The sequence below is a fragment of the Oncorhynchus tshawytscha genome, linkage group LG14 (genome assembly GCF_018296145.1).
Source record: "Oncorhynchus tshawytscha isolate Ot180627B linkage group LG14, Otsh_v2.0, whole genome shotgun sequence".
Lineage (NCBI taxonomy): Eukaryota > Metazoa > Chordata > Actinopteri > Salmoniformes > Salmonidae > Oncorhynchus > Oncorhynchus tshawytscha.
Genome location: NC_056442.1, coordinates 33,047,583 through 33,066,109, shown reverse-complemented (window position 1 = coordinate 33,066,109; position 18,527 = coordinate 33,047,583). Strand labels below are relative to the sequence as shown.

General features: G+C 45.3%; 1 protein-coding gene across 43 annotated transcripts in view; it reads left to right on the top strand.

Annotated features, from left to right (window-relative positions):
• The window catches only part of LOC112267045 (elastin), an 85,685-nt gene that overhangs the window by 32,624 nt on the left and 34,534 nt on the right, over positions 1-18,527 (top strand). For all 43 annotated transcript variants that reach the window (XM_024445080.2, XM_042297378.1, XM_024445073.2 and 40 more), the window contains exons 6-9: positions 15,418-15,549; positions 15,747-15,884; positions 17,444-17,470; positions 17,853-17,885. In XM_024445080.2, the coding sequence (XP_024300848.1) occupies positions 15,418-15,549; positions 15,747-15,884; positions 17,444-17,470; positions 17,853-17,885 (330 nt within the window). The remainder of the gene's footprint in view (positions 1-15,417; positions 15,550-15,746; positions 15,885-17,443; positions 17,471-17,852; positions 17,886-18,527) is intronic.

Here is an 18,527-nt window from a genome sequence, read left to right as displayed (position 1 = left end):
TTTTAGGTTTTAGATAGCACCTTTTTTCTAAGAGTGTAGGCCAGGGCTGCAGGCAAGCATCATAGGTTAGGCATGCAGACACTCCTCATAGGTCAGGCCTGCAGACACTCCTCATAGGTCAGGCCTGCAGACACTCCTCATAGGTCAGGCCTGCAGACACTCCTCATAGGTCAGGGCTGCATACACTCCACATAGGTCAGGCCTGCATACAGCCACATAGGTCAGGCCTGCAAGGTTTCATAGGTCAGGGCTGCAGACACTTTTAGGTCAGGGCTGCAAGCACTCCTCATAGGTCAGGGCTGCAGACACTCCTCATAGGTCAGGCCTGCAGACACTGCAGGGCACTCCTCCACATAGGTCAGGGCTGCAGACACTCCTCATAGGTCAGGGCTGCAGACACTCCTCATAGGTCAGGCCTGCAAGCACTCCTCATAGGTCAGGGCTGCAGACACTCCTCATAGGTCAGGCCTGCAGACACTCCTCATAGGTCAGGGCTGCAAGCACTCCTCATAGGTCAGGGCTGCAGACACTCCTCATAGGTCAGGGCTGCAGACACTCCTCATAGGTCAGGCCTGCAGACACTCCTCATAGGTCAGGGCTGCATACACTCCACATAGGTCAGGGCTGCAGACACTCCTCATAGGTCAGGCTGCAAGCACTCCTCATAGGTCAGGGCTGCAGACACTCCTCATAGGTCAGGCCTGCAGACACTCCTCATAGGTCAGGGCTGCATACACTCCTCATAGGTCAGGGCTGCAAGCACTCCTCATAGGTCAGGGCTGCAGACACTCCTCATAGGTCAGGGCTGCAGACACTCCTCATAGGTCAGGGCTGCATACACTCCTCATAGGTCAGGGCTGCATACACTCCTCATAGGTCAGGGCTGCAGACACTCCTCATAGGTCAGGGCTGCAAGCACTCCTCATAGGTCAGGGCTGCAGACACTCCTCATAGGTCAGGCCTGCAGGCACTCCTCATAGGTCAGGGCTGCAGGTCACTCTTCATAGGACAGGGCTGCAGGCCAGGTCAGACTGTACTGTACACAGCTGGGCTGACCTACTGTCTGTATCTGTCTGTAATGATCTCACAGAACCAGTCAAACGTCCGACTCAGAAGACTCCACATTATCATATTGCAAAATGAAGCAGTGAAATATTGGAGGGTGTTTCTCTGTATGTGAGCTTCCTGGGATTTGAAAAAAAGGCTGACCCGAAGCTCTATTGTTATCCTTTGAGAAGGGATGTTGAATTCACCTAGGAAGGAGTGACTCAGAGAGATGAGAGAGGATGGATAGAACTGAGCGAGATGGGGTTGAGAAAGAGGGAGGGATGAGAAAAAGATAGAGGGATGATTGAGAGAGAACAATGAGAGAGACTGGAACACCATGACAAAAAATGATTGGAGAAGAGTGAGAAAATGACAGAGGGAGTAAGAAAAAAAGATAGTGAGTGAAAGATATGATGTGAGTGCTTAGCCAACAGAAGAAGAGCTAGGCTTTGTTAATCCCAGATGGCCCAAGTGTGTGTGTGTGTGTGTGTGTGTGTGTGTGTGTGTGTGTGTGTGTGTGTGTGTGTGTGTGTGTGTGTGTGTGTGTGTGTGTGTGTGTGTGTGTGTGTGTGTGTGTGTGTGTGTGTGTCCGTGCGATGTGGCAGTCATTAAATTTTGTCATACGATTATTGTCATGCAAAATAATAATTAACATAAACAAGCATAGCATCTCCACCCCTCCACACATACACGCTGCTTATGGATGCCTTTGGAACATCTACATTTTAATAAGTATAATAAATCTACTTCATAAACACCATATAAATAAATCCATTCTTTTTTTTAGGTAGGCCTAAAGAAACATGATATGAAGAAAATGTTTTCAGATTAACAGAATATGAGTTGGCCTACTGTATGTTATCTGGCTATGCGGCATGCCATAGGCTGTAGGCTTGTTCATTTAGCAGACATGATAGGCTTATTTTATATTATATGATTTCATAGTAAGAAGAATATAATTTAACTTAGCTGAATAAAATTTAAAGGATATTTTTATCATTGCGCATATGAAAGCTATGTTGAGCATGCATGTGATAATTTGAAACAGATACTATAGGCTGCGCTAGATTATTATTGTTATTTTGCAACTTTAATTGTTAATAATTCAAACCTTAGAATATCTTACAAATCAAAACATACTGTATATGGGATGCATGATGCGGCTATAGGCTATTGATTACTTGAGAAAGTCGCAAAAAAAGCTTGTACACTGTTCCTTACCTCAGGCTGCACACACTGTTCTCTCCTCAATTGATCATTATCACCCATCAGACTATTCTCAATTTAGTATTGTCTTTACTAACATGTTAAATTAGTTTCAAAATGGCCCATTTTTAAGTGTGCAGGAACAGGTGCAGGGAAAAAATACATCACCCGCTATGCTCTGGAGTACCGAATGGAGGCGCTTTCCCACCTGTTCGCTCAGGTAGGCTACTTTGGTTATTTCACTCCATGCATCAACCACTGTTTGAGGGGCATGCAGTCTCTCCCTGCGCAACAGGTGATATTCCGCCCAAACTCTGTTTGCTATGGGCTCCCCAACACTGTTCCTGCACATAACAAGTGCTTAATCAAGTGACATCTGTTCGGGAACATCGAAAGTAACATGTTTTCACAACAAAACATAATTAATTCAACTGTTGACAGCTCTTCTCTGCGTGCTGGAGCAAGTCATGAATGAGAGAGGGGAAGTAGATGGAAACACACGGTGGTGAAATATTCTGTAGCCTATTATTAATCATGAAAATATAAAAAATTATGAAAATCCCCAAAATTCCCTGGGTACTACCAGGCTATTCAAAAACCGATAGAAATGCACTATTGAACCAACAGCATCGCAGCATGCACTATTGACCCAACTTTGGAGTGTAGCATAAGGTAACCAGTCCATCTAGTATGCATAATTATACAGTCCACACTCAAAAGTGATTACTAGAATATGTTTATAGGCTAACTGATTAAATACATTTTAAATCCGTTAAAAAAAAATGTTATTCTGCATGCTCTATGTACTGTATAATTATTATTTTATGGGTTTTTTTTTCAAGCTTGGCCTCATATATATAGGCCTATGCATATGTATAAGCTCTAATTATACATATGAGATCTCTGTCCATTTCGTTAGACATCCACAATGACCATATTTTCCATTCAGTTTCAACCTGTTGAACTTCTTTCTTCAAATTGATCAAATCACAGTGATCTGAGTTTTAAAAGTACAATTTTAAAGCTGTCATGACCCATGACTGGAGGTGTGGCGGTAATACGGTCACCACAACAGCCCTGTGTGTGTGTGTGTGTGTGTGTGTGTGTGTGTGTGTGTGTGTGTGTGTGTGTGTGTGTGTGTGTGTGTGTGTGTGTGTGTGTGTGTGTGTGTGTGTGTGTGTGTGTGTGTTTGGGGACACATCGTTGGCCCTTGGCCTGAGGGTGAGTAAAAGATAATAATAATTGCTTAAATGCATTATTATTTGAATATTGAAAGGGTGTAGGCAACAGAGAAGGGCGGAGGGATGCAGTTTGGAGTCATGTAGAAGTGGTGCTGGAGATGGAGGCGTTGGGAGCAGGGGTGATGGGCAGGGATGATGTCCTTGATGTTTGTGTGCATCAGTCTGTTGTGTTTTGTCTGTGTATGTTTATGTTTATATTGTTTGTACATTTTATTAAAATAGTTTTGAAAAAATAAGAAAAATAGAAAAAAAACGTTTGTTATGGTTGTTTGTTATCTTTGTGAATGACTCCACTCTGTTCAGGCCCTCAGGGGGCTATCGATTCTGATGAGTTTTCTCATATCTGTTGCTTTATTGTATCTTAAAGATGAAACTGAATACTGTATTGTGACACAAGCTGACTTCCTTGTGCTACAAGTTATTATATTCAGTACCAGCTGTACCAGCTGTGTTCTCACGATGGTCTCTTTGTGTTTATGTGGTCTTGTTCGTTCTGCTGACCATGTTCTCACAGTTATTAGTGGTTTGTGGTCAGTGGAAGACTCTCCATGTGTCTCCTGGCCTGGTCTCCTCAACCTCTCTTCCATGCACAATCTGCCAGTGTTTCTGGACTGAAGCCTCTACCTCTCCCCTGTCTTTAAGGTTTGCTGCCAGTGGTTCTGGACTGAAGCCTCCACCTCTCCCCTGTCTTTAAGGTTTACTGCCAGTGGTTCTGGACTGAAGCCTCCACCTCTTCCCTGTCTTTAATGTTTGCTGCCAGTGGTTCTGGACTGAAGCCTCCACCTCTTCCCTGTCTTTAATGTTTGCTGCCAGTGGTTCTGGACTGAAGCCTCCACCTCTCCCCTGTCTTTAAGGTTTGCTGCCAGTGGTTCTGGACTGAAGCCTCCACCTCTTCCCTGTCTTTAAGGTTTACTGCCAGTGGGTCTGGACTGAAGCCTCTACCTCTCCCCTGTCTTTAAGGTTTCCTGCCAGTGGTTCTGGACTGAAGCCTCCACCTCTCCCCTGTCTTTAAGGTTTCCTGCCAGTGGTTCTGGACTGAAGCCTCCACCTCTCCCCTGTCTTTAAGGTTTCCTGCCAGTGGTTCTGGACTGAAGCCTCCACCTCTCCCCTGTCTTTAAGGTTTCCTGCCAGTGGTTCTGGACTGAAGCCTCCACCTCTTCCCTGTCTTTAAGGTTTCCTGCCAGTGGTTCTGGACTGAAGCCTCCACCTCTCCCCTGTCTTTAAGGTTTCCTGCTAGTGGTTCTGGACTGAGGCCTCCACCTCTCCCCTGTCTTTAAGGTTTCCTGCTAGTGGTTCTGGACTGAAGCCTCTACCTCTCCCCTGTCTTTAAGGTTTCCTGCCAGTGGTTCTGGACTGAGGCCTCCACCTCTCCCCTGTCTTTAAGGTTTCCTGCTAGTGGTTCTGGACTGAAGCCTCCACCTCTCCCCTGTCTTTAAGGTTTGCTGCCAGTGGGTCTGGAGCGAGCATGCCTCTCCCCTGTCTTTAAGGTTTCCTGCCAGTGGTTCTGGACTGAAGCCTCCCTCTTCCCTGTCTTTAAGGTTTCCTGCCAGTGGTTCTGGACTGAAGCCTCCACCTCTCCCCTGTCTTTAAGGTTTGCTGCCAGTGGGTCTGGAGCGAGCATGCCTCTCCCCTGCCTGTACGGTCTCCCCTTTCCTCACCCCCTCCCTCCTTTCCTTTCCCCTCTCCTAACCCTGCCAGTGTGTCTGACTGTGCAGCCCGAGCCGCTCCCCTGCACAGTGTCTGCCAGTGGCTCTGGTCTGGAGCGAGCAGCTCTCTCCCCTGCACAGTGTCTGCCAGTGGCTCTGCTCTGGAGCGAGCAGCTCTCTCCCCTGCACAGTGTCTGCCAGTGGCTCTGCTCTGGAGCGAACAGCTCTCTCCCCTGCACAGTGTCTGCCAGTGGCTCTGCTCTGGAGTGAGCAGCTCTCTCCCCTGCACAGTGTCTGCCAGTGGCTCTGGTCTGGAGCGAGCAGCTCTCTCCCCTGCACAGTGTCTGCCAGTGGCTCTGGTCTGGAGCGAGCAGCTCTCTCCCCTGCACAGTGTCTGCCAGTGGCTCTGCTCTGGAGCGAGCAGCTCTCTCCCCTGCACAGTGTCTGCCAGTGGCTCTGCTCTGGAGTGAGCAGCTCTCTCCCCTGCACAGTGTCTGCCAGTGGCTCTGGTCTGGAGCGAGCAGCTCTCTCCGCATCCATCTGGCAGAGAGGCCTAAGTGTTGTTTATGCAGGGATGGAGAAATCTCTCCGCTCCCATTTCCCCAGCTGTCCATAAAGCTAAATCATCACTGGACCGACCTCAGTTACAGCGTTACAGCGTGATCAAAATGTAAAGTCAATGTTCTTGCATTAGTGGAGACTGCATTCACGGTAAATGCTGCATATTTTGTCTCAATTGGTTCAGCGATTGAGATTTAATAGAACCGTAGGTCCTAGGCCTGAATCTTCTGTTGGCACAGTATCCAAGTGAAAGAAAATGAAGCCTGGAAAAAACATGGTATGAATCAATCACAGTTTAACTAGAAATTTAACTAGACATCATTTATCGCCTAATAGCTATAACATCACCCTATTATTTGGGAAAGCTGGTTACATTATGCAGCTCCCAACTCTACGTACTGTTACAAGCTTTAACACATAGGCCTAATTGGCTTGTAGGAAATGTGGGTAGGTTTATTATCCTATAGTCACTGTAAAGGATGCTTTGTGGGTGTCTTAGCTGATACAGTATCATGTTATGACTTGATTTGTTGTTGTCACGACTCCTGTCGAAGTCGGCTCCTCTCCTTGTTCGGGCGGCACTCAGCGGTCGACGTCACCGGTCTTCTAGCCATCGCCGCTCCACCTTTAATTTTCCATTTGTTTTGTCTTCGTTTCCCGCACACCTGTTTTACATCCCGTCATCACTCTAGGTGTATATTATCATCTATTCCCACCCATGTCTGTGTGTGTAATTGTTCGTTGTGTTTATTGTGTGACGCGTCAGGCTGTTTTTTGGGGGGTATTGTTATTGTATTGTTGTACATTATTTTGTGTGACCAGTGCGCTATTCTCGTTTGCCTTTGGCTGGAGTGTTGTGACGCTGTTGCGTCCGACTGATTTGCATCTGCCAATTAAAGCGTGCCTGTTCACTCATCTCTACTCTCCTGCACCTGACTCTAGTTGACCAGTTGCGCACACAGTCTGACAGTTGTGCTATTGTGTAGTGTGTTGTTCATCACTGACAGGTGAGCTTTCTCTCTCAGTGTGATCCCTCAGGATTTATCCCATGTGTTGATATGGCTGGACTATGAACACATTGTGTTGTAATTAACAGGGAACTTCAAAAAATGCTTTTGAGGATGATGTGATGAACCTGAACTCACGAGGTGTGTGTGTGTGTGTGTGTGTGTGTGTGTGTGTGTGTGTGTGTGTGTGTGTGTGTGTGTGTGTGTGTGTGTGTGTGTGTGTGTGAGAGTGAGAGAGAGAGAGAGAGAGAGAGACGCGCTGTGTCCTTAATATCCATATTTGCGTTCTTAATAGTAGGCTTTTTGGTAATGGAAAAATAGAACGTTTTAAAGTATGTTTTAAATATGCTTTAAATGCCAGGATGTCATACTTATTTAGGCTGCACACTATTGAGGAAGATAATAATCTTTTCACACCCACTTGTGTTTGACAGAATAGGGTACGCACTCCACAAAAATAAACGACTGACAGGGAACAGGCGCAGTATGGACGATAAGTATGTTGATATTTATTGGTTACTGCATATGTTTTTACTAAACATTATGCTGTAAATATTACTATGTAGTATGATTGATTAGTACACAGTATGTCATTTTAGTAAGTAGAAGGCAAGGCAGAGTTTGGACACAGCTACAGTGTGTGTTCAACACACACACTGACCTGTTTAATGCTAGTATCATTTTTCAACACTGACTTGTCAAGAAGGGATTCAGCGGGCAGGCAGTGAAATGCATATGTGGACCATCTGGGGGATGTTATGTGCATATCCAGCTTTACATACCATGGTCACTGGCTCCACTGTTTTTCTCTCCCTGCATGTTTTCGCATCCATTGCTCTTTTCAGACATAATAAATCATGGACAGAAATGAGCAGGTATTTGTGGTTAGTGTGTGTGTATGTGTGTGTGTGTGTGTGTGTGTGTGTGTGTGTGTGTGTGTGTGTGTGTGTGTGTGTGTGTGTGTGTGTGTGTGTGTGTGTGTGTGTGTGTGTGTGTGTGTGCCTGCAGATACATGTGTTGGCTGGTATGAGAGATGGGTCTAGGGATATACTCCTGACCTATTGTAGGGCTCAGCGCTGGCACAGCAACTGTGATATTCCTTTGGACCAGGATGAAAAAGAACCAGGATATTAGCATGTCAGAATCTCTTTCTCTACTCTCTCTCGTACAGAGCCTTAATAAAGACTGTTGAGAGCTAATAGAAAGGGAGAGCAGGAGGCTGTGTGATCTGTTTGAAAGGGAAAAGAGCAACGGGTGACATACTGTATGAATTGAGGCATAAACAATTATGTCATTCATCGCAAACTCAATGAGTGGATATGTCATGACTCGTGACTCACACTGCTCTGTATGAATGAGAACGGTAATCAAGTGTGATAACTTCTTTACATCAAGGCATGTGATTAGACAGATGTTGTCATGGTGAGATGGAGGATGGAGGTTCGTTGGGAGGGTTAGTTAGAAGAAGACGGCTCTGATGTTGTCACTGGCATGTAAGTGCATATGTAAGCATATACTGTGTGTGTGTGTGTGTGTGTGTGTGTGTGTGTGTGTGTGGACGTCGCTAGGCAGGACTCAGCTAGGTTAGGCTTGGCCCGGTGGCTTCGCTGTAAGCCACATAAGTCCAATGGATCGTTTTACGACAGCCTGTAAATTGGAGCCATTCGAAAGAGCTGCTCGCCCCCACAGAGTGTGTGTATGTGTAAATGTGTGTCTTGGTGTATATGGGTGTGTATTAGCTAGTTTGTGCAAAAACGTGTATCGATGCCAGGCAGAGTATCCATCAACCGCAGGACAAACAAATCTGAACCCGGACCAATTCTTATAACGACCAAATGAAAATAATGATCCTCAACAACGTTGGAAAACCAGGAAATAGGCTAGGCGGGCCCAAAAAATGCCTCCAATTTCTCCAGCTTTTATTCCACTCGTTTGGGCCTGGACACTGGCCCGAAGGCATCGACACAAAGTGAATGAGAGAAGCCCAAGAACCCTGGGCCTGAAACCACCACCACCCGGCCTGTTTGTAGAAGCCGAAACTCCCTAACAGTTCAGTACTTGGGGTCCTCTGGCAGGGAGTACTTGGGACCTCTCTCTGACAATGACTCCATGGAAAGGAAGGAGAAAAACAAAGGGCTCATCGCCGACCCAGAGCCTGGATTTTTGTCACCGTGTGTGTGTGTGCGTGTTTGTGCGCGTAAGGGTGTGTGTTTAATTAGTCCAGCATGCATCTTAAATCCACTCCGCATAGCTGCTTCATGACTGACGGCTTGGAAAACCTGGAAGTGACAAGGAGCAGGGGAGGTTACCAGAGGGAGAGAAAGGGGGATGAAGGGGGAGAGAAGAGAGATGACAGGGGGAGCTACGGCGTATTCCACTCACGCGATCTGGAATCACCGCTAGTACCTAAAGTCACCCCTCCTTGTTCTGATCCAACATCATTGTGCGCTACTAACACAAGAATGGACCATACCCAAATGAGCCACTATATCATCCTACATCATGATCATTTGATTACTGATACCATCGGCTGTAATGACAGTGAAAGACATCTATTATGATGTGCAGTGGGCCTATAAAGTGGAGGCTGGGGGCTGGAGTCCACCTGTCAGTCACAGCTAACCACAGACTCTCTAAGGACTTGGGAGCAGATTGTAGATTTAATGATATAGACATCCACAGGATTTCAGACTCACGCCTTATCAGAACATCAGAGGACAATCTCAGACTATCTCACTGGCTGTGTCATTATCAGTGTTGGTATTAGATCATGCCTGACTGTATGCCTGGTTATCCTACCGTATCATCTGTCCACATCCTTCCACATTCTCTATCTATTCTATTACGACTGGGCTGCTCAATATGCTCAAACAGAGCGCAAACCCAGGGCTGGGAAAGTAGAAACCTATAGTGTCCTGTATGCTTGCTCCGTTAGGCTCCACACAAATAATCTCTGGCCTCGATAATCTACCGTGACTGCAGTCTCACACATCATGTTTGGGAGGTAATTCTACTCCACTGGAGAGAGAGTAAGAGGGCCCAGAGATGTCCTGGTTATGAAGCTCCTATCCCAGGTCTCGCTCTCACCACCCCACCTGCTGTCAGTTACTGTGGAACCCTGCCATGGAATTCTCCACTCTCTTAAATTAAACCCTTCACCAGTCCCAGCTGGTTCCTGAGAGAGAAGAGGGGGGGGGGGGAGGTCAGGAGGGAAGAGACAGGGAGATGGAGAGAAGACAGGCTGATAGAGAGAGTGTGGGGAGAGTGGATCCATCTTTCTTTTGACTCCCTCTGCCTGCTCCTTTTAACTCAACAAGCCTGATGTGCAGAGCCACTGTGACCTGACCTCACCAGACCAGACTAGACTAGATGATGGATAGAGAAGGGGAGAGAGAAGGGGAAGGGGGGAGAAAGAGAGAGAGAGAGATCTGAAAATCTTGATTATTGGATTGCCTTACGTAAAATGTACAGTTGCAAGAAAAAGTATCTGAGGCCTTTGGAATTACCTGGATTTCTGCATAAATTGGTCATAAAATGGTATCTTATCTAAGTCACATCAGTAGACAAACACAGTCTGCTTAAACTAATTACACATAAACAATTATATGTCTTCATGTCTTCATTGAACACACTGTGTAAACATTCACAGTACAAAAAGTATGTGAACTCTTGGATTTAATAACTGGTTAACTATCCTTTTGCAGCAGTAACTTCAACCAAACATTTTCTGTAGTTGCGGATCAGACCTGCACAACGGTCAAGAGGAATTTTGGACCATTCCTCTTTACAAAACTGTTTCAGTTCAACAATATTCATAGGATGTCTGGTGTGAACCGCTCTCTTGAGGTCATGCCACAGCATCTCAATCGGGTTGAGGTCAGGACTCTGACTGGGCCACTCCGGAAGGCGTATTTTCTTCAGTTGAAGCCATTTTGTTGTTGATTTATGTTGATTTGTGTTTTGGGTTGTTGTCCTGTTGCATCACCCAACTTCTGTTGAGCTTCAATTCGCGGACATATAGACTTACATTCTCCTGCAAAATGTCTTGATAAACTTGGGAATTCATTTTTCCGTCGATGATAGCAAGCTGTCCAGGCCCTGAGGCAGCCCCAAACCATGATGCTCCCTCCACCATACTTTACAGTTGAGATGAGGTTTTGATGTTGGTGTGCTGTGCCCTTTTTTCGCCAAACGGTGTTGTGTGTTCCTTCCAAACAACTCAACTCTAGTTTAATCTGTCCACAGAATATTTTGCATCCAGATGCTCTTTTGCGAACTTCAGACGTGCAGCAATGTTTTTTTTAGACAGCAGTTGTTTCTTCCATGGTCCTCCCATGAACACCAATCTTGTTTAGTGTTTTACATATTGTAGTCTTGTCAACAGAGATGTTAGCATGTTCCAGAGATTTCTGTAAGTCTTTAGCTGACACTCTAGGATTCTTCTTAACCTCACTGAGAATTCTGCGTTGTGCTCTTGCAATCATCTTTGCAGGACGGCCACTCCTATGGAGATTAGCAACAGTGCTGAATTTTCTCCATTTATAGACAGTTTGTCTTACCGTGGACTGATGAACATCAAGGCTTTTAGAGATACTCCAGCTTTATACAAGTCAACAATTCCTAATCTTAGGTCTTCTGAGATGTCTTTTGTTTGCGGCATGGTTCACATCAGGCAATGCTTCTTGTGAATAGCAAACTCACATTTTGTGAGTGTTTTTTATAGGGCAGGGCAGCTCTAACCAACATCTCCAATCTCATCTCATTGATTGGACTCCAGGTTAGCTGACTCCTGACTTCAATTAGCTTTTGGAGAAGTCATCAGCCTAGGGGATCACATACTTTTTCCAACCTACCCTGTGAATGTTTAAACGATGTATTCAATATAGACAAGAAAAATACAATAATTTGTGTGTTATTAGTTTAAGCACACTGTGTTTGCCTATTGTTGTGACTCAGACCAATTTATTCAGAAATCCAGGTAATTCCAAAGAGCTCACATACTTTTTCTTGCCACTGTACATGGTAACAGAGAGGAGAGAATAGGAGGGCGTCTTTGAAACCAGACCCACTGTTCTCTGTTACATGAGTTCTTCTCTTTTATCCGTACTGTAGCTACAGAGTCAGACCGAGAACATACACGATGACCTGAAGGCACCCGTTTGTTTTGCCAGTTTGTCTAGCCAGCTCCAGTCCAATGTTGATGTAGTATGTGATAGGTACATTGGTCCAATATGTCATTCATCACATTTTAGTTTATGAAGAAAGTATGCTGTGCCCAATACACTAATTTGCTTCAAGAAAAAGACCATAGTCTACCTCACCAGGTACATATACTGTACAACTGACTGCACAGCTGCAACAACAAGAGGTCCCTTCTGAATGGAAATTCTCTGCTAAACACGCTAACACGTTCAACCTATCTTGACACACCACACGTAGTGCCATTTCAAACAGAGGGAAAGTGTGATGCATTAAACTGCATTATTATCAGTCACCTTGTAATTTCCTGGCTCTGCAGCTCTCTCTCTCTCTCTCTCTCCTGTACAGGATTCTCTATCCTCTCTGTCTTGTATTTAAAGTCATTGACCTTTACACGGCTTCTCTCTGTCTCGGGTCCGCTGCCAATTTGGTTTCCATTAGCCCTATGGTGTCTCTGCTGTGGCTCGCATGTCTCACATAGACAGACGGCCATTTTGGCTCACGTACACTATAATGACCTGTCAGTAATCTGCAAATTGAATGTCTAAACATCAAATAAGAAATAGTGTGTTTCACAGCTAGTCGAGGTCAGGTTGACAGAGTTTCCATGTGTGCGGTTCATTACAACAAACAAACTTGGGTCTTGCAGTACACTCACTTCCAACAAGTTCATGTGTGAGCTAAGACAGACATGTTTGTGTGAACTGACATACTGTAATAATAGGCCTCAGACAAAGGCCTGCTTGTTGGAGCTGACAGCTCTGAGTAAATATGACTAAAACAAAGGGCTTTTGTACTGAGCTCTTATGTGTCTCGGTGATACAATCTGTGGAAGGTTGCCAATCAGCAAGGGTCCGGACGTTGCTGGGTTGCTGTGTTCTCTTACCCTTAAAGAGAAAGAGACATGACTTTGAGGGCATTACGGTTACTGTATCTTCCCTTTCAGCTGTTTTATACAAGTGAGATCCAGTGATGTTGGAGCCAGAGAAAAGGGAGTCCTGTGGTGACTGGGACGGCCTTGCTGTCTCTACTGTCTTTGAACCTGGTGTGAGAGTCTGCACACGCTCTCTCTTTCTCTCTCTCTCACGCTTTCTCTCTCTCACTCACACACACACACACATACGTTACCTCTCAGGAAGAGTTGGTGGTGTCTGCCTTTCGTCTCCTGGTCTCCGATCAGAGGGTTCAGAGCAGCGTAGCAGGTGGCGGTCAACCCTGAGTGCTGAGCTTGTCTCACACAGCCAAAAGAGAAAAAGCAAGGCCGTATACTGTATGTGTGTCTCTCTCTCACACACATATACATACACACACACACACACACACACCTCAGACCCGTGCTCCTCTCCCAAACAGAGAGCTGCCAGTGAAACATTCCAACCCTGTTCTGGTCTTTTGTATCTTCTGAAAGTTATGAAAAACCAACAGCTTTGAGATAGACTGGCTCTCCAACCCCAGGCCAAGGGAGTGTACTTTACCATTTAGACAAATGTACGGCCCTGTCTTGCCTCTTCCTCAACCCTGTGCTGCCTCCTCCTCATCACCTCCTCATTTCAAAGAATGTCGTTGGTTGAACAATGGAATGAGAAAAAGGTTTAAAGGAGGTGGATCAGTCCGAGGCTGTTTAGCTTAGCGTCTGTCTCGCCTCTTCCTCCTCCTCATCACCTCCACGGGTCTAAGAGGCCTGTCAGCTGTCGGTTGTACAACGGGAGGTGGAGGAGGGTGAGGAGGAGGTCTGGAGGAGGTAGGATTAGCAGAAGGACATCTAGCTTAGTGTGGTGGGGATGTCAACTGCCTTGGCAGGACGTTGCCCACGATTGTTTTGACTAGAGGATGAAACCCCACACCACTGTCCTGTTCTATCGCTCTCTCCCCTTGTGTTCCTCCACTCCTCTCTTCCCTCTTTCCTCTGCTTTCTGCGGACAGCTGGGCCATCTCCATAATCATCTCCCGCCTCTCTTTCCTCTCTCCTCCCTCGTTTCTCAGACGCCTCACAGTTGGCTATTCTTCTCAACCCCTTGACACAGCCTACAACACCTCAAACCAAGACCAAACCAAGATCTCTTCTGGTCTAGTCTGGGTCTTTCACAGAAGTAATTTCATTTTAGCCTTTAATAGATTAAGATGATATGATTTTGTATAATTCCCCAACCGTATGCCACACAGCTTTACAGGGATGTCCAGTATTAACATTGTAGGCCTGTATTGGGTCGTAGTCCACTCCAGGGGTGCATGCTTACACCTCATGCCGGTTCTCTCTACTTCATCAACCCAGTGCACTACGACCCCTGTAAAACGCAGTGGCCCAGCTATTGCTAATAGACTGTAAGAATCTTACTAACACTCCCAGTGACTTACTCAGTCCCCTACAGGACCCCTCTGACCTGGAGGAGGTCATGGAGTAGGTCGTGTTTACTGAGTAGTCATCTCGACACCCAAAACTCACGTGTGCTCTGTTCAGCTAGCTCCTCAATTTAACATTTTATTTGTTAACTCTGTCACAAGAGACTAACTGAGCAGAATAATGTACCTACTATCTACAGCTAGACTGCACTGCCTCCTTACCAGGGCCAGAGAGGGGTGACCTGCTAATGCTAACTATATCCAGGTCATGACTCTTGATTACTGTTACCATATTTAATGCTGTTTAGGTCATGTTTTATCACCCTATTAAAACTTAAGTTCACGACAGTAGGAGTGTCCATTAACTGAATTACTCTTACAGCTATTGTAACAATGTCAGGGGTGGCTGGCTCCGTATGTCTTCCCTAGTTATCTTGTCATGTGGAGGATGAGGTTTTTTGGGGGTCTAAGGCACAATTCAGTGCTTGAGATGTCACTACAGATCCTGGTTCACTTCCAGGCTGTATCACAACCAGCCTTGATTGGGAGTCCCATAGGGCGGCGCACAATTGGCCCAGTGTCATCCGGGATTTGGCCTGGGTAGGCCGTCATTGTAAATAAGAATTTGTTCTTAGCTGACTTGCCTAGTTAAATAAAATAAAAATCTTACTGTCTGTAATTGAATGAATTACAATGTGAGGGTTTAGCCACAGGTCAACGACTGATTAACGATTGTGAAATATTTAAAGGTGGCGAAAAGACAGAGCATTTCTCGCTGCCTGAGTTTCCCCCTGTTCCACCTTCTTCTCCCCCGCCTCCCCCTCCCGCTGTTTTGTCAGCAATAAGAAACCCAAGATGGAATATGACTTAATTTATGTATGATTACCATGTGGGAAGAATACTTTTTTCTCCCCATAGAGACTGTTGCTGTGTGCCAAAAAACTGTTGCCACATCAGAATAACTGTTCCTCTCAGCCTTTGACTCCCTCTAGTGGTCACAATCTGGCATTACCAACACCAGCACTGCTGCAGAACTACTACATTATATATACAACCAAGTCCATTCTCTATCTTCTATCCACAACCTATGCACTTGGATCTGAAATGATGTTGTTCACTAACCCTGCCTCATACTCTCTCTCCCTCCATCCCACTCCTCTCCTCTCTGAGGTTATGGAAACCTTGGTGCTGGTGGTGTTGGGGGTGGTGGTCTTGGTGGTGGAGGATATGGAGCTGGTCCTGGAGCCACCGGTCTAGGAACAGGAAGCTTTGGAGGAGGAGGAGGATACGCTAAGCCTGGAGGTACAGTAGGGCAGTGTGACTTCAAGTTCTTGGCCCACCAGTAGTACTGACCCTGTTCAAGCTAATATTATGCTAAATGACCACTTAGGCTACCCATCACTCCTGGCCACATTAGAGCGCTTCACAATATGACACAATGAGACACTGAGAGTGTTAAAAGGGTTAGATTAATAACCCCCCACCGTCACTCTCCTCAGCTGGTTATGGAGGAGGCTCGCCGTATGGCGGCTCTACTTATGGAGGAGGTGGTGCTGGGAGCTTCTTCCCTGGAGGTGGTCTGGGACAGAAGGCAGGACCCAAACCAGGCTATGGGGCAGGAGCTGGACTACAACCAGGTACTGTACAGACAGAATAGATTCTCAAAGCCATGTTTCTCTACTGTACTTCTGTGGACCAGCATTGGTCTACGTCAGGTATTCCCAAACGCAATGCCGTCAGGGGTACGCCAAATAAAAATGTGATTCACAATTTTCTTCACATTTTCAAACAATACATTTACATTTTCTATACATTTGAGTGAGGTTTCTTTCTCACCTGAGTAGCCTTGTTTCACTGCCAAAAAGAAAATTAAACCATCTAGTTAGTGTTCACTGAAATAACAACACAATGTCAAATACAGGTAGCCTAGTCAAATAATTAACATCCAATCACATTAACCGTTACTCTCTCGTGAGAAACCTTCACTCTTGCGCAGACATTTAGAAATGAAACAAGACCATTTGAAAAATAAGCCACAGGACCATTTTGAGCGAGAATAAAGACGACTTTCGAGTAGTAAGACATGTATAAAAGTAACAGATACCATTAATAAAAAAATGGTCTAGAAGTATCTTATATGGTGACCTACCGAGTGGCTAGGACAGACAAGCCCCATTCTATTGTGGAGGACGTAATTCTTCCTGCTGCTGTGGATATGGCTGGGACAATGCTGGGGGAAAAGGCCCCAAAAAGCTATACAGACAATGTCTTCATCAAACAACGCTTTCATGATGCATCAGTGATATGGCAGGAGATGTTTTGAAACAATTACTGCTTCGCATACAAGCCAGTGAATTCTATGCGTTACAGCTGGATGAATCAACAGACGTGGTGGGCCTGGCACAGCTCCTGGTATATGTACGTTTCGTTCATGGGAGGTCAATTAAGGAAGACATCCTCTTCTGCAAACCACTGGAAACCAGGACAACAGGAGAGGATATTTTTAAAGTCCTGGACAGATTTGTGACATCAAATGGACTTTGGTGGTCAAGATGTGTTGGTATCTGTACTGATGGCGCAAAAACCATGACAGGGAGACATAGTGGAGTGAACTGCAGCATCCACCGAGAGGCTGGATGCTGGGTAAACTGCAGCATCCACTTGGGTAAACTGCACCACTTGGGTAAACTGCAGCATCCACCAAGAGGCTGAATGCTGGGTAAACTGCACCACTTGGGTAAACTGCACCACTTGGGTAAACTGCAGCATCCACCGAGAGGCTCTTGCTGCCAAGGGAATTCCTGACAGCTTGAAAGACATTTTGGACACTACAGTGAAAATAGTTAACTTTGTTAAAGCAAGGCCCCTGAACTCCCGTGTATTTTCTGCATTATGCAATGATATGGGCATTGGCACGTTTTTTTTAATTGAGTGAAGAGCTTAAAATGTTCTTTACTGACCATAATTTTCACTTGTCTGACCGCTTGCATGATGACAGGTTTCTCACACGACTGGCCTATCTGGGTGATGTTTTTTCTAGCCTGAATGATCTGAGTCTAGGTTTACAGAGACTCTCTGCAACTATAAAATTGAGGCAGTGATTAAGAAGTTGGAGCTCTTTTCTGTCTGCATTAACAAGGACAACACACAGGTCTTTCCATCATTGTATGATTTTTTTGTGCTTTGTTTCTTTCAGGCTATGGTGCAGGTGGACTACAGCCAGGTACAGTACACACTACACAAGACAGGACAGATCCTTAGAGCTTTGTGTCTCAACCCTCATTCTGTGGGCAATTCATGCAGCGGTCCATGTGATCGATACTATAACTTACAAGTCCTCACATTTTCAAGTCATATTTTTAACCAAAGTTGTACTCCAAAGAGGAGAACCATGGCTTGCCAGTCCCTGGTGCCAACATGTTTGAGAAACACAGGCCCTAGACTATAGAGTTGTGTGGGTAGAGTCTGTTTCAAAGAACACTTTATTGCCATTTAATAATGTTGCTATGGATTTCTCTATGTTGTGGAAAGCTATAAAACAACCAAATACACATATATCACATCAAACTATAATCCAACCATATTGTATCTGTGTTTCTCTACAGGCTATGGCGGTGGTGGATTACAGCCAGGTTTAGGTGAGTGGCATGTTGGCACCCAAGGTCCCATGACATATTGAAATCCTACAGTCGCAGCGGCCATTTTAGAACTAGGGAACTACTTTCTGTATATAATGTACCTTCTGTATCTCTTGTTCACTGGAGCTGCAGGAAAGAGTCCCAAACCACCTAAATGATATTCCCAATAGACTAGAGACAAAAGAAAGCAGAGGTTATCTGATCTAAAAAAGCACTCACTAACTGTAACTGTGCTCACATGCTATGAGAAAATGTTTCACATCAATTGCATCCAAACTTTTGACATGATTTATAAGTTGGCATACATAGTCTAGATAGTTTAAGCAACAATATTGCCTGAACTATATTGTTTTGGAGTATGTGTGTACATGTTCAATGAAGGGTATCATGGCTTAGCATTATGGAAAAGAGCCTGTGCTTAAATATTGGTTGGCAGTCGACAAGGCCCTCAGTCACAGGCCGATACAGCTCTTGTGCAATGCTCCTCAACCCTATCTTGACTCTTTTCATGGTATTCCAACAAAATGATCCCATTTCATCCAAACCCCTTTCAGATAGAACAGAACAGCAGCATTCCTCTCCATTCTCTCTGTTGCCAGCCTTCCCTTGTTTCTCTGAATCTCCTCATTTGTTCACCACATA